General features: G+C 38.2%; 1 protein-coding gene across 16 annotated transcripts in view; it reads left to right on the forward strand.

Annotated features, from left to right (window-relative positions):
* Window positions 1-26,151, forward strand: part of PDE4D (phosphodiesterase 4D) — a 1,946,032-nt gene that overhangs the window by 1,034,134 nt on the left and 885,747 nt on the right. The window contains exon 1 of one of the 16 annotated variants that reach the window (XM_072599371.1): window positions 9,045-19,052. The exons of the other annotated variants lie outside the window; for them this stretch is intronic. Within the exon in view, the coding sequence (XP_072455472.1) occupies window positions 18,787-19,052 (266 nt within the window). The 5' untranslated portion in view covers window positions 9,045-18,786. Of the gene's footprint in view, window positions 1-9,044; window positions 19,053-26,151 lie in introns of those variants that run through there. 16 annotated transcript variants of the gene reach the window in all.

Raw genomic sequence — 26,151 nt, forward strand, 5'->3', positions numbered from 1 at the left:
CTCTGCATCAGTTTATAAAAATCTTCCCAGATTACTCTGAACCCATTCCTTTCATAATTTCTTCTAATAGAATATTCACTTATATTTGTATACTAAAGTTTGTTCGGTCATTCTTCAATTGATGGGCTCCATTTTTATTTCTAGTTTTTTTTGTTATTACAAAGAACTCTCTAACTACACTTTCTCCTCTATAATTAGAGTGTTGAAAATCAGGAATTTTCAGCCAGGGATCCACAAAATAGGTTTTAAAATATTTTGATAGTTATCTTTCTTTTTTTAATATTTTCTTTTTTCCAATTACATGTAAAATAATTTTAACATTTTTTTAAAAATTTTGAGTTGCACATTCTTTAATGCCCTTTGCCATTATTGAGAAGGCAAGCAATCTGCCATGTTATATATGTACAGTCATGCAAAACATATTTCCACATTAGCCCTGTTGTTAGACCAAAAAAAGAAAAAAATAAAGTTTAAAGAAGTATGCTCTGATTTGCATTCAGATGCCATGAGTTCTTTCTCTGGAGAGGGATAACATTTTTAATCATAAGTCCTTCAGAATTGTCTTGGATCATCGTGTTGCTGAGAATAGCTAAGTCATTCACAGTTGATCATCATACAATGTTGCTGTTACTGTATACCATGTTCTCCTGGTTCTGCCCACTTTTCTTTCCTTCAGTTCATGTAAGTTTTTCCAGGCTTTTTCTGGAACTATCCTGCTTATCATTTCTTACAGCACAATAGTATCCTATTACAATCACATACCATGACTTATTCAGCCATTTCCCAATTGATGGGCATTCCCTCAATTTCCAATTCTTTGCCACCACAAAATGAGGTGCTTTAAATATTTTTGTACATAAAGGTCCTTTTCCTTAAAAACAAAAGCAGAAAAACTCTTTGAGATAGACACAATAGTGCTATTGTTGGGTCAAAGGGAATGGACAGTTTTATAACCCTTTGGACATAGTTCTGGATTGCTCTCTAGATTGGTTGAATTAATTCATGACTCCACCAACAATGCATTAGTATCTCAATTTTCCCACATCACATCTCTCCTAATATTTGTCATTTTTCTTCTCTGTCATATTAGTCAACCTAATAGATGTGAGGTGGTACCTTAGAGCTGTTTTAATTTGCATTTTTCTAAGCAACTGTGATTTAGCGTATGTTTATATGACTATAAAGAGCTTGGATTTCTTCATCTGAAAACTGCCTGTTTATATCTTTTGACCATTTATCAATTGGGGAATGATCTATCCATGTAAATTTGACTCAGTTCCCTATACATTTGAGAAAAGAGGGCTTTATTAGAGAAACTTGCTGTAAAAGTATTTTCTCTGGTTTTTTGCTTTCCTTCTAATCTTAGCTGCATTGGTTTTGCTTGTTTACAACCTTTTTAATTTAATGTAATCAAAATTGATAATTATATTTCAGTATCAGTTAATTTCCTTTGTAGTCTTATGTACGTTATTTTATACCTTTAAAAACATTATTTTGATCTATAGACTTCACCTGACTGCCAAAGGGGGTCTATCACACACACACACACACACACACACACACACACATACACACACAGATCAACAGAGAGACAGAGACAGAGAGAGAGAGAGAGAGAGAGAGAGAGAGAAAGGCTAACATTTACAAATCATGGAATTAAGAGGAACATAGAGAAAAGTGAAGAAATACATTCCTGTAATCTGATCTCAAGTAGAAGATTATTATATGATGTTCTTCTGAGCTTTGCCACATAACCAGGTCTTAACTTTCCCCTTCCCCCTTTATAATGTCCATTGTGTGATCAAAAACTGGAAAAATGATGTCATCCAAGTCAAACTCTATTAGGAGATGCTCCAGAAGATTGAGCAAATTATTTTGTTGAGTTCTATTTCGATTCTGTGAAACATCGCTTGAAATATGTGAACATTGGTTAGAACTTAGTAAACCTTTGTCATGGAAACATTTTGTCAGCTCAATGAAGTGTTATGACTACCAGCCATTTATTGATTGGGGAGAGAAACAATGAGTTGTAGTTAAGAGCACCAGCACTGCACATTAGAAGGATAAAGACTTTCTATTTCTTAGACCTATTCGAAAAGTAACAAAGCAGCAAGAGGATACCACATCATGGTTTTCCAAACTAAATACGAAAAGGAAAAGAGAAGAATGGGGATAGGGGAGAAAGTGAAACAGGAATAGGGAAAGGACACTTTTCCACTATCTCACTCTCAAATTTTTTCAAAGAAGTACATTGTGATAGTCAGATGTATTATTGGGCAGCTAGGTGGCACAATGGATAGAGTGCTAAACCTAGAATCAAGAAGACTTATGTCCAGCCTCAGATACTTGCTAGCTGCGTGACCCTGGAAAAGTCAATTAACTCTGTTTGCCTCTATTTCCTCATCTGTAAAATGAGTTGGAGAAGGAAATGGTAAACGACTCCAGTATCTCTGTTAAGAAAACCCCAAATGAAGTCATGAAGAGGCAGACACAATTTTGAAAATGATGAACTAAGCCAGATAGATGTATTAAGGTCACAACTAGTAAAATAAAGATTCCATGGAATATTATGGAAATAATCACATAAACACAATAGAAATTTGAGGATAAAAGTAAATTTTTATCTCCAATAATTTTTTCTCTATTTTGTAGAAAGAAATTTGTCCAGCAATGCAAAAAATATTTTTGTCACAAATATTCATAGTCTAGCAAACATTCTAGCATTGTCCCTCCCCCAAAATATGTCACTTTGTGATGACAATGATTTGAACAACTACTTCTCTCAGATTCCCGAGAGAAACTAATGTAGCTGTTATCACCTCCTCCAGTGATCTTCCCCTCCTTCTATTTCTTAAAATACTCTGTACAAGCTCCTTTTTCGCCCTTTTCATATTCTACCTTACATTGTACTTAGTTTTGTACTGCTGTCTTATCCTCACCTACTGGATGATAAGACCATTCAATGCATCATTAATTAATCTCTTGGTTTTCATCTCAAGTCCCAGTGCAGAGGAAAATGTCTTATAAAAAGGAGATACATAAAAAATGTTTAATTAAATTAAATTATGGCATTCCATAGCTGGCATACTATGCTGGTATTCTTGGGAATTCTATCCCTATGGTACCTAAGGTTGTTTTTTGTTTTTCTTTTTTGCTTTTTTAAAAAGATCTCTTCTGTGAATTTGGGTGTCCTTCCAGGTTAGCCTCTCTAGCATGGCTACCTGAGACATGTCTTGCAAGCCCTTTTATTCCTGCTGCAAGAGGAATCTGTGCTGTTGGGAGAGTCTCTGTGTTGGTGGTGAGCAGGTGATGGGAATTTATCTGACCTGGCTGATTTGTAAAGGGTCAAAGTCGCTAATGACAACTGTCACTAAACTAAGCTAACTAGGCTTTTATATTAGCAAAATGTTCTGATACATCTCCTTCATTGCTGCCACAGAAAGACAGCAGAGAAACAGATGGCCCCCTCTCAAAGAGTGCCTTGAAATGGAAAGGAGATGGGATCTAGGTAATTGTTTTTAAAATCCATCAAGCTACCAACTAAAAAGATAATATCTCAGATATTTGGCTGAACATTTGAGATGTAGGACCTCCCCCACCCAAGATGAGAGAAAAGCAACTTACCTTTTCTTAAGGTCATATTTCCTTTTGTTCTTTTTTTTTTTTTTTTGTTCTTCTTCCTCCCATTCCCTATTACTTTCTATTATTTGTAAATATATGTTGTACCTATTTATTCATCTGTGTACGTATTCTTTCCTGTTAGTGGAATGTAAGCTTCTTGTGAACAGGTGCTATTTCTGTTTTGTCCTAACAGTACCTGGTATTGCTTGTTGAATTCAATTAAGTTGAATTATATTTCTATTGTTGGTTCCAATAAGGAAAAGTTTTCTAACAATTAAAGTTGTCAAGAAATGAAATGTTTTATTAATGGCCTTTTTTCTAAATAAAAGGCATGAAAACTTTAAAAAAGTGGAATGAGCTGGTAGAAGAGTATTATGATAAATTTCTTTAGGTAACGGGTGACAAGCAGAGGGTGAATTACCACTTGTTGGAGATTGGCACACAAAATTCCTCATTTTGGTAGATGTTGGCTAGATCACCTCTGAAGGTCTTTTCACACTCAAAGATTTCAATGTGTTGTTTGAATTACATTTTTCTGCCGCCTTTAAAGTTGGTCACTGACTCTGAAAGAATGATAATGCATTTTAATTTTCACAAGGATGTCTAATCTCAAGTTTTCATTTCACAGCAGGTAACCAAACTCTTTTCACCTATTAACATTTATTACTAGACTGCCTGAAGTTTTTCTTAAGCTAACAGTGATTCTTGACAGATCTATCCATGACAACATAAGTACTTCATCTGGAGAAACTGAATTTGAAGTCTCACTATATTTGAAATTTAAAGCCAAGTAGTTTAGATTGAATCTAACAAATATGCAGATGATCTCTTCAACTTCTAAATCAGATCATCAATTAGCAAAGTAATGCCTTCTTAGTGTGCTACTTTTTTGTATGTGTGGAGAGATATAGCATGTTTTTTTTATTCTAAATCAAGATCTTAAAATAATGATTATCTAAAATAGAGACTCTGGAACAAGTGTTGGTATGCTTGGTATTTGTTCATTGGCCTTGAGTTGGAGGACATAAAACCCTCATCTATATATTGGTCTACCAGACAATTAAGTACCCCTCTTTCTACATGCATACATCATCATCATCATAGCCAACCTTTATATAACACTTTACTGTTTTAACAAAATTTGCACATAATATCTCATTTGATATTTTATTACCACAACAACTCTGTGAAGTAGGTGCAATTCTTATCCTCATTTTACAGATGAGGAAACTAAGGTAGACAAAAGTTAAGTAACTTGCTAAAGGTCATACAGCTAGTAAATAATTGAGGTAGGAGATTTCCTGACTCCAGGCTTATTTAGTTGCCATAATACAGATGGCTATTAATTTTAGGGGGGCAGCAAGGTGGCACCATAGTGGATAGAGCACCAGGTCTGAAATCAAGAAAATTAATCTTAGTGTGTTTTAGTGTGCTACTTTTAAAAATAAATTGAAAATGCCTGTAATTGTAAACCAAAAATGTTTTAGTAATTTCACACCAAATAGAACTCAAAGTAAAAATATTATTGATAGAAATTTTATGCAAATTTCACAAAGGCATAGACTTTGAAAATTCCTTTTTGGATTTTATACTGCATTTTGTCAGAAAAGTCAGTTGCTGGTACTTGATCTGACTGAGAATAAAGGACTGTTTTCTTTCCCTGTGCTAAATCCAGAAGCTGGAATGAACTTGAACTACAATGAGGCAGAGAAGTCTTAAAAGAGAGAGCTATTCAAATAACGATAAAACATACTTGAAAGCATTCCAGAAGGGAGGGTTGCCACAGGCAAAAGTATGTTTCTTTTAAAAGTGTGTCTTTGCCCTTCTCTATCATAGTTCTGTTTTAGTGTGCGCCCCTCTCTCAGTGCCCACAGCTCTCAGGAATGTTAAAGCTGCACAAGGATCCCCCAGTGGGCCCCATCCTCTTCTCTTTGGTCTGTTCTGACTCTAATTCCAGATCAGGATTTACCTGGACTGTGTCCCATTGCCTCAGGGCCCAATATGAAGTGGTTGGTTAATCTGATAAACTAAATATGCTAAACTTTTAATGGGTGATAATAGGTTGTTTGTACTTTAACCAGTGCTTCTGGACCAGGGGTGGGGAACCCTTCCTGGAGGCTGCATGTAGTCCTCTAGGTCCTCAAATGAGGCCCTTTGACTGAATCCAAACTTCACAGAACAAATTCCCCTAATAAAATAATTTCTTCTATAAAAATAGGACTCAGTCAAAAGGCCTCACCCAAGGACCTGGAAGGCCACAGGTTCCCCATCCATGCATCTGGAGACACAGAATCTTAACTCAAAGGAATGTATTTCTTATATTAAATTAATTTTAATTTTTAAATTAGTATTTATTTTCTTTCCCTCCAACCTTTCCCCACTTCCCAAAGGGGAAAACAAAATAAAACAAACAAAAAAAACTCTTTGACTAAATATCAAAGCAAAACAAATTGTCACATTGGTCATGTCCAAAAATGTTTATTTCATCCTAGATCTTGAGTCTATCACCTCTCTGTCAGGAGTGTTCTTCGTCATTGCATGCAGATGGTGGGAATTTCAGACAAGGCATGCTGGGAAAAAATGGGCAGATGGGCATTTATTCCATCGCTGTCCTCAAATCACAACAGAACTTTAGGCTGCCGAGCACAATTGTGGGTTAATCTCATATGAAGGATCTAGGATACTAGATGGATTCACACAAACTCAGCCAAAGTATAGTTAAAGTACTCCATGTCAAAATTTTTGTTTTGTCTCTAGTATGACTTTGCCATCATAAGTTGGGGGCAGGGGAGCTAAACCCTAGCAAAAGGAAGCTCAGTGGCACCAGAAATATAATATCTCTAATTTCCCCTTGATGAATTACTACAGAGCCAATTGGGCTTCCATCATCTGTAAAGAATTTAGTTAGGGTGAACTCCACATCACGATAAGGCATTGAAGTGCAGTCCAAGCTTTAAGGGACCTCAGAAGCTATACAGTTCAAATCCTTAATTTTATAAATAAGGAATCTGAGACCTAGGGAGATTAAATGGATATTTTATATACCATGATTTGGTTTGGCAATGGTAACATGCTGATTAATGAATTCAAACAAGCCTGGGGATGGTATGTACCCCAAGAAAAAATTTTATTAGAAAATGGTTCACATCCTCTTCATTTCCTTTCCTTACAGGAAAGTGTTATAACAAAGCACAATTGGCAAGGTTGTAGTCAGGAAATCCTTGATTGGCCAGAGATTACATTTGGGCTCAGGCCCCTTTCCTGAATTTGACCCCTCTCCACCTTCCAGTCTCCTCACAATAGAACCAAGTCATTCCCTTCTTTCTCCCTTTGCCCCATACCTTCTTTGACTTCCAGGGCTGGAGAATTTGGAAGTTCCCTAGAACTGGCCATCTTGTTTGCTTGTAATTAGGAATAGCCAGGTAGCACATGAGCAATAAGCAGATCTTTTATCTTTTGTTGACTAGGCAAGGCAAAGCATTCTCCCCAAAGTGATCTTCTGCCCAAGCAAAGGATCCCAATGAGAGCTATAAGATAACATTCCAGTTAAAATCCAGCAAAGGTCAAAAATTGCTGCCTCTACAACACTGGTAATAATTTAAGAGGTGGCATCTCAAGGTTTCAGCTCCACAGTGACAAAGGAGAATTTCCAGGCTGTTCTTGGCTATGACTTTACTTACAAGAGGATAGGCTAGGAGGGAGGGAAAGACTCCTGTGTATGCTGTACAGTAATTTTTTTCAAGTAATAGAATGAACATGCTATGTTTAAATTTCCTTTTAATAACTGTACCCTCTAATATTAGTTGTTCAGACTGAACCTTGACTTAACTGTTTCTGTAGAGAATCATGTTGATTGTGACCTAGAATAAAGAATATTCTTAAGTAGGTTTCATCTTTCAATTAAAATTAATTAAGCTTGAGAGTATTCCTCATATGCATAAATGTAGCTTTGACATAAATCAAGGCAAATTGGTCCATTTTTTTAAATGGAGCTTAGACATTTTTCAGTTTTGATGACAGCTTTTTGCTATCCCCAGATTAATCAAAGTAGATGATACCCTGGGGAATATCACTGACTTCTCTTTTCTTTCTCCCCCAGATATCTAATCTATCACCAAATTCTTTTGTAATGTCTATTGCATCCATACTGTCTTTCTTTTTGCTACCACTTCTAGCACCTTAGTTTAGATCTTCATTACTTTATTATACCTTGACAACTGAAATAGGTTTCTAAATAGTGTCCCTGATTCTAGCCTCTCTCTCTCTCTCTCTCTCTCTCTCTCTCTCTCTGTCTCTCTCTCTCTCTCTCTCTCTCTTTTTCTCTCTCTCTCTCTCCCAAACTTAACACATCCCTAAAAAGTTCATCTATTTAAAATACTGTTTTACACCTCTAGGAGACCCCTGCCATGCCTGACTCTTAATTGCCTGAAGATAAAATCTTACTTCCTTATCATAGTATTCAAGGTCTTCCATAATCTAGCCCCTCCATTTTGTAGAGATAATTCCTCATTTTAGGGAGGAAGATGGACTACAATGACTACTAAGCCTCATTTTGATGCCCAAAGTCTAGGATTCTGTGAGCCTTTCCAAAGTTATCTCCAACTAAATCAACAACCACTTGTACCAATCCAGTTTAAGCACACAAAACGTAGTATAATTTTGCTGGTTCTCTTCCTGTACCCTAGAGTTTGCTTTTTCTTTTCCTTATTTTGGAGACAATCAGGATTAAATGACTTTCTCAGGGTCACACAATTAGTAAGTGTATGAGGCCAGATTTGAACTCAGGCTTCTGACTCGAGGACCAGTGTTCTATCCACTGTGCTACCTAGCTGCCTGTTTGCAAATTGCTTTTTCCAGAATTCCCTGTCCTGGATCAGTTCTGCTTATCTATGATGGGCCTTTCCTTGAAGGCCTAGTTCAAGCCCCACTTATTCAGTGACATTTTCCCCAACTTACTTGTGTATCTTACTAAGCAGTGTTCCCACTTCCATACTCCTGTCGAACTGGGTGATTATGCCAATTATTTGCTACTAAATGTGCCCCTGCTACTTTGTTTTGTTATCTATATGACTGTCTATCTGACTACTTATCTGACCAAATGAAATATTTTTTCAAAAGTGTGTAGCACAAGGTCTGGCACATAGTAGGTGCTAAATTATTGCTTGTTCTTTCCCTCTTTGTTATGAATTATATACATCTATGTATATGTATATATGTATCCATATGTGTATGTATATAACTATATAGGTATCTATAAGTATTTATCTTTATATGCATATTTGTCTATATATGTATATATATATATATATATATATATATATATATATATAGAGAGAGAGAGAGAGAGAGAGAGAGAGAGAGAGAGAGAGAGAGAGAGATAGCTATATAGAGATATATTGAGAGAGAGAGAGAGAGATTTCATCATGTACCTGCGGGCAACAAGAAACATGTCTTTATGAAACATTTGGACATATCCGCTTCTGCTGCTGCGGATGAGCGTGAGGGTACTAGAAACATAATTGTGTCACCAAGAAGGTCAAAATGAAAAAGCTGCAGCATATGTACTAATAACTGTTGCAGAGAATGAATGGTGTATTATGAAGATCTTGACCAGATTCTTTAGCCAGAAGGAGTCCACTTGTGATTGTCATTTGGTGACTTCAGTGTGAGGTTGACGTTGAGAAAGATGGTAAAAACAGGAAATACATTTTATGGTAAACAAGAGGCCAAAGGCTTGTTTAGTCCTAAAAAGCCTCAGACCTACACATCATCAGCATTATAATCAAAAAGAGAGCTGAGAGTGAGGGTTGTAGTGAACTGTGTGTAGCATCACACACACACACGCACACACACACATATACACAGGAATTGGATGGTATCTAAACAGAGGATTACTGACTTGAGAAACATTTTAGAATCCGTTATCTCTGTGTTTTCTCAAAGATCAAAATCACTACCAAATAATAAGAAAGGACAATGTGAAGAAAATATTTCACATGATTATAGAACTTTTAACCCAGTCTGTAAAAATGAGCTATTGCTGGTGAAAAGGGAAAAATCAGACTTAAAGGAAGCCAGAGAAGTCTCCAGACAGAGTTGAGGAGGGAGAGCATTGCAGTTATTGGAAAAAATCAGAGAAAAGGCCCCGAAATGAGAGGAATATCTTATTCATGAACAATAGCCAAGAGGCCACTGTGACTGAATCTAAGAATATGTGATGGGCAGTTGGTGTAAGAAGACCAGAAAGGTAGAAGATTTTGAATGTCAAACAGCATTTTGTATTTGATCTTGGAGGCAATAGGGAATCACTGAAATTTATTGACTTGGGGGAGAGAGGTAATTGGACTTTCATGTTAGGAAAATCATTTTAGTAACTGAATGGAAGATGGATTAGAGTGGGGAGAGACTTGAGGCAGGTTACTGCAGAAAAGATCCACCAGCAAGTTATTGCAATAGTCCAGGTGTGAGTTGATAAGGGCTTGCACCACAGTGGGAACAGTGTCAGATGATACAAGGGAGTGGATTCAGGAAATGTTGCAAAGGTGAAACTGACAGACCTTGTAGATTTGGGGGAGTGAGAGAGAGTGAGGTCGTCCAAGATGACACTTAGGTTTGCAAGCCTGGGGACTGGGAATTTGACCTGCAACTCCCCTTACCTTCAGGTGGGACATTCTCATTGGATTTCCATAGCTTTATAGAGTCAAAGCAGACCTCATCTCTGGGATGAGTTTATCTATGTTAGGGAGATAGTTTTAAAACATTTTTCTATCTACAATGAATTTTTCATCCAGAATTGGCTTCCCTATGTCACTTAGCAGGTTATTCAACTTTCTCTACCTTTATAGGCTATTTGCTGGGCCTATGTAGTTCAGTGAATGCACCAAGTTCATTTGAACATACTTAGACTAGGTGACACAGTGGATAGAGTACCTACCGAGGCCTAGGGTCAGGATGACAAAGTTCAAATTTGACCTCAAACACTAGCTATGTGATCCTGGGTAAGCCATTTAACACCATTTGCCTCAGTTTCCTCATCTGTCAAATAAGCTGGAGAAGGAAATATCTTTGCCAAGAAAACCCTAAATGGTATCACAGAATCAGATGTGACTGAAACAACTGAACAACCACAACAGAAAGGTAAATTTACTGGCAGGACAAGCATATGGAAAATTTCAAAACCAGATGTAAATAAGAAGAGTATGTGGTTTTTAAAAATTATTCCCACCACCTTCCAATCATAAAGAAAATGGAGAACTGATTGCAATAGGAGACCGGGAAATGAGCTGCGTTTTCAATCTTTGTAGCAGACTCTCAGCCATCTTGACTGTTCTGTACCTTGGTTTTCCATGAAAAATCAATTGCCAGGAGCACTGGTATTATTGATCTTGAGTGGCCTAAAATAGTAAAAAACCATGAGAAGGTATCTAGGAAAACTTTTACATAGTTCAGAAATGTTGCTGTCTGCTCTAGGCGTGGGTGACTTTGTCAAAGTGTTTCGCCCACTTCCAAATTTCCACTTGTTAAAACCTAAGGCCTTATTTGGCTGTCACTTAAGAGCACAGTGTTTTTCAGACAAGTGCCTAGCAGCTAATTTTAACAAGATCATGTGAAATAGGAAAAACAGGGCTGCTGTTAGAGTCTATTGGAAACAGTCTCACTCCATTGGTTGAAGGATTTTCATGAAAATGACCAATCTGTCCCTTTCATATAGCTATCTTTGTTATTGTCACAACTTCTCTATTTAAATTTTCTACAGCAGTGATTCACTACTTTGGTTATGCCATATCCCAGGGTGTTGCAAGTCACTTCAGGGGAAAGGAGGAATGTCACTTAATTCTCAAATCCAAATAAATTTTCATTAAGGATGATATACATCATTGGAGATTGGAGGGTGGATAGATTATCATGAAACCAAACCAACAGTGACAGGTTTAGTGACTTTAAGAAAACTGGCTGTCACTATCCTATGTTTTCAGGATACCAAAAGCAGTGTGACATTTGCAGAATGAATCTTATCTAGGTTAGTTCAAATTTTTCATATGGCATGCCAAGACAAGATAACTAGGTCTAAGCACTAAAGGTGAAGCTCAACACTTCTTTTTACACTTGAATGGGGGGGAGGGCAGATATTTAGATACATTCAGTGTTTCAAAACATGTCTAAGATGATATTTGCAATTCAATGTGTAAGAAAGTCTATGAGTGATAAGCCAGGTAGGGTTCTTCATATGCCCCAGCTGCCAAGCGGCAGTCAGGAGGTCATGATGCCTGTGGTCTTTGGGTGGGTCTGTGGTCAGGTTCTGAACAATGATGAGATACACCATAAAGTCAGCCTTGATGAACATCCCCTCTGAGACTCAATGGCTAAGTTTAGTCTAACATCTCCAGAGAAGGAAGTGTCCAGAAAGAGAAACCAGGACATGACACAAGCTTATCATTATGTCTCAATAAAACAAACAGACAAACAAAAGCAACTTTAAGAAGCATTTTGTTCCCTTTTGCCTTATTTTCTTTTATTTATTTTTATTTTTATATAGCAGTTAATTCCCAATAAACAACCACATCATGCAAACTCCTTTTTTTTAAAAAAAAATGAGTTATTATACCACATTACACAAATACTGTACTACAATAAACTAATGTAACAATTATGACTGATGAAAGAACATGTAACTTTTTACCTTTATAATTTACAGAAGAGAAATATGGATTAACATCAAGCATCTGAACCAATATTAGGCATTGTGTTTGATCTGTTGTCTTACAGTGCTACCTTTCCTTTTAAAAAGATATTTTTCCCCACTTACATGTAAAAAACAAATTATTTTTTTACAATATTTAACATTCATTTTTTAAAATTTGAGTTCCAAATTCTCTCCTTCCCTCCCCTCCTTCATCAATGAGAAGGCAAGGAATTTGATAAAAGTTATACATGTGCAGTCATGCAAAACATATTTAAATATTAGTCATGTTGTGGGGAAAAAAAGGAAAAAAACAAGAAAAATAAAGTTCAAAAAGTATGCTTCAATTTGCATTCAGATTCCACTAGTACTTCCTCTGGAGGAGGATAACATTTTTCATCATGAGTCCTTTGGAATTTTCTGAGATCATTGTATTGCTGAGAAGAGCTAAGTCATTCACAGCCGATCACTATACAATATAGCTGTCACCGTGTGCCCTATTCTCCTGGTTTTACTCACTCCTCTTTGCATCAGTTCACATAATCTTTCCAGGTTTTTCTGAAATCACTCTGCTTTGTCATTTCTTATAGCACAATAGTATTCTGTAACAGTAATATAGTACATCCCAACTGATGGGCATCCCTTCACTTTCCAATTCTTTATGACAACAAAAACATCTGAATGTTGCCTTTCCTAAGTTACGTTATTTGTAGTCATCATATATGTTGTTCTTTGGGTTCTATTTCTTTGCTCTGTGTTAATTTCTATGAGTCTTCCTTCCCATGCTTGTCTGAATTCTTCATACTTATCCTTCATTGGGGTGCAGTGATATTACATTTCTGTACTATAACTTGTTTATATATTTTCTAACCAACAAGCACAAAATTTGTTTCTAACACTTTGCTCCTAGGAATATTTGGACCCCTATGTGTCCCTTCTGATGGGCAGCTTGCTTTTCAGCGTGTCCATCATGAACTGCCAAACAAATCAGAAACACATGGATTCACTTCCTACATCTGATTCATATTGACTTTGTGATCTGGACAAGTGACTTTAATTTCTCGATTCCATAATAAAGTCTCTAAGACTATAAATTGACCAGCAGATAGAGAACTTACTTCATTGGAGGTTCTCTATAGCAGTGAAAACATGTTGTCGTTCAGTTGTTTTACAGTCATGTCCAACTTTTGGTTATCCCATCTGGGGTTTTCTTGGCAAAGACACTGGAGTGATTTGCTATTTTTCTCCAACTCATTTTATAGATGGGAAATCTGAGGCAAAGGGGGTTTAGTCACTTACTCAGGGTCACCCTGCTTTTTAGTGTCTGAGGCCAGATCTGAACTCAGGAAGATGAGTCTTTCTGACTCCAGGCCCCTCCTCTATCCATTGCATCACTTAGCTGAATGGTCCAAAAAATAAAAATAAAAATAAAGGTCTTTCCATCTAAGCTTAGATGCTTAAAATTAACATTACGCCCAGGCCCTTACAATATCCATGTGAAAAACATAGATAATTTTGTGAAAAGAGTCTATTATGAACTATTCAGTAATGTCCCACCTGCTAATTCTTTATGAGTGGTATACTGAGAATTCATTTGTATCTCAGGGGGACAAAAAGAGTTCGATTCATTTCAATTTTAAAAAAGCATTAAATGAATGCCTACTGTGTGTCAGGCACTATGATCAATATCTGGGGATACAAAATATATACAAAATAGGTACAAAGTAATATTGTCAGGGAGAAAGCTCCAGTGCTGAGGGATATGAAAGGGTCTCAAGTGCCAAATAGAAAAGTGTTGGGGTTTTTATTGGTTTGTTTTTCCTGGAGGTGACAAAGAGCCATTAATATTCCCTAAACAAGGGAATGAAATAGTCAGATCTGCAGTTCAGGAAATGTTAATTTGGTAGTTAGGTGATCTGCTAGGTGGCACAGTGGGTAGGGGGCCAGGCCTGAAAGTCAGGAAGACTGTTCTTCCTGAGTTTAAAGCTGGTCTCAGACACCTACCCTGGGCAAGTCATTTAACCCTGTTTGCCTGAGTTTTCTCATCCTAAAATGAGCTGGAGGAGGAAATGGCAAACCACTCTTGTTTATTTGCCAAGAAAATCCCAGATGGGGTCACCAAGAGACTGACATGACTGAAAAACAATTAAGCAAGAGCAACAAAGCCCTTTTCAGGGCTGCTCATGCGACTTTGTTGTCCATCTTCCACCAGACTCTCTCCTGTGGCTTCAAGAAGCTGTAGCATGCACAGCAGCCACACCCTGGTAAATTGTCTTTGCAGAAGGGCTAAACCAGGTTAAGGGTAACTGATGGGCCTCAGGCCTGCTGGTGAGTATGTCTGCCCCAAGAGTGTGAAGACTTCACATCTTGCCCCACTCCCTACCCCACGAGAAAGGAGAGGGGGAGGCAGCCCGAAGATGAAAACAGTTGTTTCAATGGCCATGAAGACACCTGAAATAGGTGCTGTGGAGGACTTAGAGCCTGGTCGGATACTGAAGATGCCAAGGTCATCAACTGCCAACTGGGTCTCTGCTAGGGGTCCTGACATGTCATGCAACCCGACTTACATGACTGGAAAAGGAAGTAAAGCTGATGACTTTGTGTGACTTTGCCTCACTTAAATCTACCTTATGCAGGAGTCAAGACCTCACCTATAATGCCATAGGTCCTCTTCCAGAACAAAAGACAAACAGCAGTTGTCATAAACCCACCCTGGGACTGTAGCTGGGGCTGCCTATGGCTTTAGGAACTGGAGAGCAGGTAAAAAAGACATAACTAGGAGGGGGCCACAGTTCAAATTTAGTTACAAAAGGTATAGAATCCTGAGCAGGGTAGTAGAAATTGGATCATGGATCTCTCTAAAACTGAAAGATACATCACCCCTTTACAGCTTCCACTATGCAGATTTCATGTGCATCACTCTTGTAGGAAAGGGTTCTTTCTGAGAATATGAGGTAGCTCGATGATGTAGTGGATAAGAGTGCTGGGCCTGGAGTCAGGAAGACCTGAGTTCAGATGTAGCCATGGAGAGTCAGATATGATTGAACAACAAAAAGTCTGAACTTCAAACCGCAGATTCCCTAGAATTACAAATATTCACTGAGGCAAGTACTCTCATTTTACAGATGAGGAAACTGAGACCTAGAGGAGTTAAGTGATTAGCCCCATGCAAACATCTAACAAATGAGCTAAGATTGGGATATCATTTTCTTGATTCCCAATCCAGGCATCTTTCCACTCTACTACCTTACTTCCAAGGTTTAACTCAGACATAAGAACCCCTTAATGGATGCAATGAATGTCATTTCTGTTCCTATCAAGCATTTCATAGGTCAGTTCCACCATGCTGGTTTTTCCATATGTATATATATATTTTTTTCCATATTGTTTTTGAATTTTCATCTTTGAGGCCTGATGTGGTTTTCATGACTCTAATGGTGTTATTCTCTACCTACAACTTGCTCATCCTTGCTCCTTACTTCTACTCTCAGTTAGAAATGCACACTCACTCCCAGTGATTGTTTTTGCCTCCCTTTCAAACTACTTGTCTGCATTGACTTACCACTAAGGTACTCGGGATGTTTCCACATTGCTTTGCATTTGTTTATATTTTCTTACTAAGTCATCTTACCCCCATGTGGTTTATCAGTCTCTTCTATTAGGTTGCAAACATTTTCAGGGAGAGGGATTGGTGAAGAGGGTGTAATTTTGTTTCTGTGTTATACTTTGTTGTCATTCAGTCATTTTTCAGTCCTGTCTGACTCTTTGCAACCCTATTTAGGGTTTTCTTGGCAGTGTTCCTGGAGTGGTTTGCTGTTTCCTTCTCCAGCTCGTTTTACAGATGAGGAAACTGAGGCAAACAGGGTTAAATGACTTGCTCAGGATCATACAGCTAGTAAGTGTTTGAGACTGGATTTGAACTCAGGAAGTTGAGTCTTCCTGACTCCAGCCCCTGGTGCTCTATCCACTTAGCAACTGAGCTGCCCCATTAGAGTACTTACTTTACGCAAATTCTTGAAACACTGAAAATGAATCAAATTTCAGTATATTGCATTTTCATAAAACCACCTAGAGATCTTGGTTTTGATAAGTCCTGTAGTGGTTCCCTTCACTTTTCCTAGAAGAGTTTTGTTAATACAAGTAATCACATCAGAACCTGTTCTGTGCCTTGGGATTTGTATATTGGATTGTCAAAAGGTGGGTGCATATGGATCCCTCTGTTGTCAGGATTCCATCACTCCCTGTCAGTAAAGGTTAACTAACATTGACTCCTTCTGTTAGCAAAGACTTCCAGTATCCTATTATTGTAATTACTCAGAGTAAAAGACTGATTGATCTTTTGCAAGGCTTTGATGGTGAACACTTGGATGAAAAGAAAGGAGGATGTATTAAAAATGTATAAAAAGTGGATGTATTCAGAATTAGGATGCTTTAGGTTCAATCCTAGTAACTTGTACTTATGCTTTCTTTAGTAAGCAAGTCACTTAACATCTCTGACCTTCAGCTTTCTCACTTGTAAAACAGAGGAAACTGAAGGCCTGAGTTCCAGTTCTTTCTCAGCTAATTATTAACTATTGCCCTGGGCAAATCACTTTACCTAGCTCAGCCTCACCACCACCCCCATCTGTAAAATGGGCATCTTCATAATAAGTACCTCCCTCACAGTTTTGTTTTTAAGTTCTCAAATAAATTCTCAAATGTTTGTAAAGTGCTTTGCATATCTTAAAGCACCACACAATTGTTAGCTGTTATTAATAATTCACAGGGTTGTTGTATTAATGAACTGATGTATGCAAACTTTGAAATGTGTGTGTGTGTACATGTACCTTAAAAATGCTTGTTATCAGCCATATTAAAGTATTAACCTATCCTACTTCTGCAAGGTGACTGGGTGAATTCCAGACATTTCTTAAACAGTGGGATTTAAAAAAAATGGCAAAATACCTTTCTTTAACACTTGGATAAATCTATGATTTTATTCTTGTGGATACTCCTCTAAATGCACACACAGCATCTCACCCTCACCTTCTCAACCTGTTCACTTCTTGTCCATGATGTTCCATAAATTCTTCTCCACCCAGGATTCAAGGGGCAAGTTTCCCTGGGTCCCTTGACATTTCAAAGTGTCTGGATTATCACCAGGATTTCCAAGGAACTTGTCTCTTCAAAAGCTTCAGTGTTCATTTCCGCTGCTGCATTTGGTTTAAAGGGTTTCAAAGCCATATGGTGACATAGGTCATGATTTTTACCACTACTTAACTTGAATTGTTATAGCACATTTTGCCAGTGGTAAACTCATAGATAAAGCATATTTTCTCCTATAGTGCCTGAAGTTAAATTTGGGGGGGGGGGGAAGGGAATATGAAAAGATAGATAAGGGAGGTTGAGAGAATTCCTTGTGCCAGATTTCTTCATCACGGAAGAAAGTAACCACTGAGTAGATTTATTATGACTTTTTAAGGATTGATGAGTAAACCATATAAACAGGGACAGCAATTTTATCATCCTTGTAAACTCACCTCATAAAAACAGTCATCACCACTGGGCAGTTTTTCTCTTAATGCAGAAGAATAATAGAAACCAATTGGCAGGCCTGATTAGCAGATTGTTTTGTGCCGGACTTGGCAGGGATCGCTATCAGGCAGGTTAGAAAAGCCAATAACCTGTAGGGTGTCCTCTCAGTCTCATTTTAAAATGCTGTTTGTTTTCTCCATCCAGGGAAGGAGAAACAACCCTTTCTAATCTTCTAGGATTTATCACAAGGTGACCAGAAGCAAGGCAGGGAAATATTTGCCTTTTCTAGGGCAGAGCTTGTTTATTCTTCGTGTGTGTGTTTTGTTTTGTTTGTTTTTATTTCTGAAAGACCTGAGGACTGGTGGTCTTTTATGAACTAGAGGTGCAGAGAGGGGAAGAGATCTTGGCGAAAAGGAAGGTCAAGTTCAAAGTTTCTTTTTCCTCTGGGCTCAGGAATAAGCAAAAGGCAAAGAGAGCCAGACAAATGAACAGGCATCTGATGATTAAGCCCTCCCACCCCGGTCCTTTTTATGTACATAAGTAGAAGTCACTCAAGCAGCTGCAGCACATTAGTTCCAATAGTTTACCCGGCAGCAGCTTTGTAGCTCTGACCAAAGCTGTGCTAACGTAGTCAGCCACTTCCTTCCATGTTCATTTGCCATGAGAGCTAGCAAGTGATCTTTGGCAAAGGGGACTGTGAGAGGGAGGTGTGGTGATGTTTAATAGGCTTCCGTGGTGCAGCAGTCAGCTTGCTTCTTTTACCGAGATCCTTGTCAATCTCAGAGGAAAGACTGAGGCCGACAGCCCGTCAGAATAACCTGTGTTGGAGTGGCCGCTCCGTACATTTGTCTGGACCGCATTTGGTGAGAGGCACCGGGGCAAAGGGGGAACCCCCCGGGCACTGGAGCTTGCTCCTGGGGCCGCAGCCGCCGCAGCCGCTGCTGCCTGTTGGGCAAAGTTGACCAAAGGAGATGGCTCAGCAGACCTCAAGCCCAGACACCTTGACTGTACCTGAAGTGGATAATCCGCATTGTGCAAATCCGTGGTTGAATGAGGATCTTGTGAAATCCCTCAGGGAAAACTTGTTGCAGCACGAAAAGTCCAAGGTGTCCAGGAAGTCGGTGTCTCCCAAGCTGTCTCCGGTGATTTCTCCTAGGAATTCTCCCAGGCTCTTACGCAGGATGCTTCTGAATAGTAACATACCCAAACAACGCCGTTTCACCGTGGCTCATACATGGTAAGAGTTGCGTAGATTACGAGGAAGTGATCCTGGCCAAGGCGCTTACGGCTCTCCCGCTCTTTGTTTTTTACGTGTGTGTGTGTGTGTGTGTGTGTGTGTGTGTGTGTGTGTGTGCTCTGAATGATCATCATTCCTAATTTATGAGTTATCAAGGCGCAGTATGTATTTGAATCAATTAAAGAAAAAAATCACACAGGTGTCCAAGGCAGGGCAGGAATCCCTAGGACGGTTACTTTGAATGGTTAAGGGTGGGTAATTCTTTGAAAGTTCATTTCCTTTTGCAAGTTCTTACAAGAAAATTGGATCCGAGAAGCCAAATAAGAATGCAGTTTCTCTTACGCAGGCAGTGACTTTTCTTTGATTTCTTCCATACATTTCATAAGCCTTGCCCTCCAGCTCCCTGAACAAAAAAAAAAAAACCAGGAAAGGGAAAAAATAACACACATACACACACACACACACACACACACACACACACACCACTCAAACACACAATTTGAAATCTGTGCTATTTGCTCCCCGAATAACCAGGCAGAAGTGGAGTGGTGTGGTGTGGTGCGGTGTGGTGTGTGCATGTGTGCATGTGTGCAGGTGTGCGTACATATGTCATCAGGGATTCAGTGTAAAATCACACAGTACATAAAGTAGATTTTCGCTGAGCAGAGCCTCAGTGAGGTGAGCATGGACATATTCAAATAAATAAGACTTGGGAACTGGGATGATGGACAAATGAAGAGATTTTGGCAAGTGGGAAGCTCAAAGTTTATCTTTCCCTCCCTTATGTTTCTCCCTTCCCCCCTCCATTAGCAAAAAGGCAAGGAGAACCAGAGGAATGAAATGGCATCTGATGATTAAGGTATTATGTTTAGGAAGTTGTGGTCTACTTAAGGTAATTAGTAGGAATGAGTCCCAGAACCTGACATTATGCCTTTTCAACATTTCCTAGTAGAATGACTTCAAAAAAAGTAGAAGAAATCTGACTTGATATTTACATAGCCGTTAGTGACCTTTCAGAAATGCACACATCTTGTGTATGTATGCAGTGTACGTATATAGATAGGTAAGCATTCTTTGAAAATGGAAAACCTTAACTGTTTCATCATGATTTTCAACTGTTCTCTTTCATTTGGCCTTGTTTTGTATTTTGGTTCTGTTTCCAAGGGGTTTCTTTACACTTTTCAGCATCTGTAAATTTAGTAGAATGGGAAAAACAACAAACTAATATCTTGTTGCAATGGCAGAGGGTTTACACAGGAAGAGGGTCTCTGTTTGAGGAAAGGCATTCTTTGCTTCTGTCACTGAAGAGTATTGCCTTACACCTAGTCCTGAATAACACAACTATACATTGGCATGTGTAATGTTTATAAAATACCTTCAGATTATGGAATATAGAATTCAAATCAAAAAGATGATCAACAACCTTCCAAAAAAGACTTACTATCCAGCCCACTGACAAGAAAATGGACTCAATTATTTTATTCATTTTCCCATAATAAAGTGAAACTATATGATTGTAAGAGATCACCTCTAAGGTATGTATAGCAAAAAATAGATTTTTGAAAACAAATCCAGAGTAGTGATGTCATCATACAAGGGAGCATATCGGATCAGAAGAATGTTATGATGCTATCAAAGAGTAGACATAATGAGTGTCCCTTTTGAATACTGCAGAGTATGGGGGAGTGGGATTCACTTTATCAATAAAATTCACAGTATATGGAACATTGAAGGGATGTAATAAATGTTTGTTGACCAAATGTTTCAGAAACCATATAGTGTCATGGAAAAAGCACTGTTTGACATAAAAGACATGAATTGGCATCCAAATTCTGCTGTGTGATCTTGGTTGAATCATTTAACCTTTCTGGGCCTCAGTTTCCTTATTTGTAAAATAAATGGTTTGGACTAGATGATCTCCAAGATCCTTTCTAATTCTACATCCTGTGATCCTCCATCCATTTTGAGGGTAATTAAAAAAAGAGATTTCAATTAATTCTTTTTTTTTCTTTCAAGAAGAAAGGCAAATTAAGGCTGATTCTTCTCTGTGTAAGATACATTGTAGCAAATAAATATGTCAGGAACCAGTGCCTAAAGGAAAGAAGAGATTTATGTTAGGGAAAAATAGTAAAGAGAAGGATGGAACAGAATTGAAAACCAATGGTTATATAGCAGGGAGGCCAGATTGAATTGAAATGGAAATCGACTGGATTTTTAAATAACCAATACCTGATATCAGTCAGATGCTTCTTTGAATCAATTTCTTTAAGTTTTACCTAGAGGTGAGTGGGTGACCTTAGTTCATTTGGTGCTTAATTTTGTTTTGAATTAAGCAACCTAGAGTTCACCTTAAGGTTATCTGAAGTATTTAGACCCCTTGAGATGTAAGTTGGGCAGGAAATCTCATGAAAACAGTCTTTCTCTTGAAATTTCTGGCACTTCCTTTTCTGGCCCTGTTTGGAAAATCTCCAGGAATAGTTTTTCTACCAATATTTCATTTAGATGCCTCTGGTCCCAGAACAGAGAAGAGGAAAGATGGCATCAGAAATGGGGATGGGGATGGGGGAATAGAGAAGGAGAGAGAAGAAAATGTTGACATCTCATAGCCTTAGGAGGAGTTCATTTCCCCAAGACATGTACATGTCTATCAAGAGAGAAGTAAAGTGTCTTACATTTCCATGTGAGTTGGTTCACTGAATACAAAGATTTTAACATTCTGCACAGGCATCTTTGGACTGAAGATCCTTCCATACTTTTTTCCTTTTTACTATTCATGTTTCTGTATGAAATATTATGCAGAAAAAAACGTTAATTTCTTTAAATTTCTACTTTCATATAGGGTTTTGGTTTTTGGTTTTTTTTTTTTGGTAAAGCTCCTTTCTCGTTGTTCTCCCACATAAATTCTCTACTCTAGTCAAGTTGTTTATTTATGTTTGAGTAAAGCCACTGTGTACTTTCCTGCTTTGGGATCTTTGCCTGTTGCACTGTCACCACAGAGTGCTCTCTCTCACCAGTGCTCTTTGCTAGTTAAAAATCTGACAACTGGAATCATCAGATCATAATTTAAATCTGGAAAGGGCATTTGTTCCCCTAGTACAATCCCTTATTTTATAACTGAAGAAACTGAGCCCCAGAGAGATGAAGGCACTTGTTAAGGCCACAAAGTAATTATCAGAAGCAGGGAAAAATCTGGTTGTTCTGACCACAAATCTATTGCTTTTCCCACTGTAAAACATGGCCAAACAATGTCCTTCTGGCCTTAGCTCATCTGCAAATTCTTCCATGCAGCCTTTTGTTACCACTGAGCTCCAAGCAATCTCACCTTCCCCTAACTCATTGCACTTACCATAGACTGAATTGTTTTGTTTTTGACTGTCATGTTTCCTCTTCCTATTAGAGTTGAAACAGAGAAGACAAGGTCTAAACTATACACATTTTCATGTCCTCTGCAGTGCATAGCACAATGTCCTATATAAAGCCTTTGCTCAAAAAACATTTATTGGATAAATGAATGAATACCTGAAGTGATCTTATTCCAGGGTTATCTCTAAGGTGGAGTGGAAGTAAGAGAGGTGTGCAGGTCCAAGAGCTCGGTTCTTTTCCTATGTCTTTCTACGGAAGCATTGAAAATCAGATTGAAATGACTGCCAAGGTCAAATCTTCAGGCCTTTTTCACAAATGACCTTTTTCTGCAGGGTAGAACTATAAAACACCATTCATGGCACCACATAGAAATCCTGAACAATGACTAGAATTGTAATTTTATGGGATAATGTGTCCACTGTGCCAGGAAAATAAATCTCTCCTGCTGCAGTGTTGACATTGGGATTAGGAATTCTTCCCCTCCACCCAAATATCCAGCATTGGAACCCAGAACTTCTCTAGCTCTACATCTCCAGTAATCTTCCAGATGGACATGAAAGAGAAGTGGGGCAAAGGGGGAAGAAGGGAAGGCGTGGGAAGCCAAGGCTCAATACCAGTGTCCACCAGTGGTTGTCTAGGGATCATCACATAGAGAAATGGTGGGGAAATAGGCAGAAAGACAAGGGATTCCCTCTTTGGTTTCTCCAAGATGTTGGTGAGGGTTTCTTGTTTTGTTTTTGTTTGTTTGCTTAAAAAAACTCTTTAGTACAAGATAAAGACTGGCATAGGTGATAGTAGGAGGTCTTGGGCCCAAAAGGGGCTGAAATCCTCTGAATTTTCAAGGAACATCCAGTCTTTTCCATGTTTAGGGTATTTCTTTCACAGGTGCAAACTTTGACAGACAAGCTGAAAAGATGAATAAAACTCTGCATTACTGGAATATTTTGTTACTTTATCCATATAGGACAATAGAACTTTCACACCAGTTTTGAGATTGCCAATTCTAATTGAGCCAGTGAACTACAGACCAATAAGAGTGTAAACCGTAGACTCTTGGTCACATGGGTTTCCCGATAGTCATTGACCAGTTGTCTAATAATTGCTACTAGATGGAAGACATAGCCTAAATCTTGCTGTGCTGATAAATGAATTGAATGGATATAAAAATCAGGACATTTTTGTGTTGCAAAGATTTCCCACCTGGTTTTTGATGTTATCATCTGTAACTAAATTGTATTATATATCAAGTAATTAAATATTGGCATTGGGGTATCAAAAATATAAACTACTTTTCTAAAAAGTAATTATATTCAGTACAATATATGCTGACTTATAAATTTTACATTACCCAAGCTAGTTTTATATATGATATAAATTGATTTGTAAGAAAACCAAAAAATATTTAAACAAATATAAAAAAAAAAAAAACAGAACCAGAAACCATAAAAATGACATAATTTTTCTTGTTAACTGAGACACTTAAGTCGTGTCAATATTGCTAAATGACTGCAATTTTGGTACCCTAGAGGAAAGGTCATATCACCCCACCCTAGTTATGGTTCTAAAATGGATTACACATTCCCACAGAGAGTTCATGATAATTCCCCTATACAACTTCTCTTTTGTCATTTCTTTATCCCTCTCTGACCACTCCCAGAATGCACTAGGACATCTCAAGGTTTCAGTGGCATGACTCTCAAGTCATTTCCCCAGCTGTCATACCAAATACACTGCTGTGGCTCCCAGGCTCCCCCCACTTAAACTGATTCACTCCTGAATCTCACTCTCAGGATGTACTCATACTGCGATTACTGACTGTCTTTCTATGTTCCCACCCTCGTAGTTCCCAGACCGACCTCCTGAACCGTCAGTTTATGTGCATCAGCCCCAACCTACTCTCTCATGATGACGTCTTGTCCTCTAAGTGGAAGTACAGACACTAAATTCTATTAGTGGTTGCTGAGATTCTAGAACTATCAACTTAGAGCTGGAAGAGACTTTCAAAATCATCCGGTATCAGTAAACTGAGGGCCAAACTTTATGAGACTTATTCAAAGCTTAAATAATGTGCTTAAGGTCAAGGTAATTACTAGTAACATCAACAAGAATAATAATCTATATTTATATAGATTATATTTATATGCGAAGCACTTCACATCTGTTTTCTCACTTGGTTCTCTTGGTAATCCTATGAGGTAGGAGGCACAGTGAATGGAACACTGGACCTGGAGTCTGCAAGACCTGAGTTCAAATCCTGCCTCAGATATTGACTAGCTGTGTGACCCTGGGTGACTCACTTAAACAGTATCTGCCTCAGTTTCCTCATCTGTAAAGTGAAGATAATAATAGCACCTACCTCCCTGGGTTGTTTTGAGGATCAAATGAGATCCAATCTGTAAAAGTGTCTAGCTCACTTCCTGGTATATAATCTCTATGAATGTTAACTATCAACATTGTTATTGTTTAAATTAGGGATAATAATAGCATCTATCTCAAAAGGTTTTGTGAGGCTCAAATGAAATAATAATTGTAAAGCACTTAATACGAGGTCTGGCATATAGCAAGTGCTATAGAAATGTTAGCCTTTATCATGAGATACTGTTTGTGTCCCCATGTTACATATGAGGAAACAGGCTAAGAAAAGTTATGGCTTTGCCAGAATTACAGAACTGGTAACTGGGGAAGGATTCAAAGTGAGATAGTCCTGATCCCAAGTCCACTCTTTGTCCACTCTGCCATTCAGCTACCTAGGTAGAGAAAGAAGTGGCTTTCCTGAGGGGGCATATCTCTACTCCCTCTTTTCTTCTTAAGTCCATAACCTTCTAAGCTCCAGACCCACATTATTTTATGCCCTTTCCCATTCCTATGCCTTTGCTCTGCCATCTCACATGTCTGTAATTCTCCCCAACCCCAGTCTCCACTTTGGAATTTCCTTCCGTCCGTTGAGGACCACTTCAGGTGCCAGCAGCTGCTCCCCTCAGCCTTTCCCTGACACCATTTGGAAAACCATTCTCTTTCTCCTTGACTTTTTCCTAGGTTGTGAATGGTCCTCTTCTTTGCACTTAAAATGTTCTTTCCTGTTATCATAGTTATTTGTGTTTCCCTTCTCCCACTTCATTTGACCTCAAACTCTTTAAGAATCTGGATTTGTCAAATCTGTCTTTGTATTGCCAGGCAGTGATTGGGGTGATTTCTTTTTTCTTTTTTTGTATAAGCTTATTTATTTTTGGTTTTCAACATTCAGTTGCACAAAATTTTGAATTTCAAATTTTCTCCCCGTCTCCCCCTTATGCCCACTTCTTATTACCTTTTCCTCCAATCAGCCCTCCCTCCTATCACCCCCTCCATCCCTTTCCCCTCAATTTTTCTGTAGGGTAAGATGGCTTTCTATAACACATTGCTTATATATAAATATATATATATATATATATATATCTTATTTCCTAGTTGCATGTAAAAACAACCTCTAACATTCATTTTATTTTTTATTTTTTTAAAAATTTATTTGTTTAACTTTTAAATTCATTTTCACAAAATTTTGAGTTCCAAATTTTCTCCCCATTTGTCCCCTCCCCCCACCCCAAAACACCAAGCATTCTGATTGCCCCATCACCAATCTGCCCAGTCTTCTAACATCCCTCCCTTCCCTTGTCTCCATCTTCTCTTTTGTCCTGTAGGGGCAGATAACTTTCTATACCCCATTACCTGTATTTCTTATTTCCTAGTAGCAAGAACA

Source organism: Notamacropus eugenii, chromosome 4, assembly GCF_028372415.1.
Source record: "Notamacropus eugenii isolate mMacEug1 chromosome 4, mMacEug1.pri_v2, whole genome shotgun sequence".
Lineage (NCBI taxonomy): Eukaryota > Metazoa > Chordata > Mammalia > Diprotodontia > Macropodidae > Notamacropus > Notamacropus eugenii.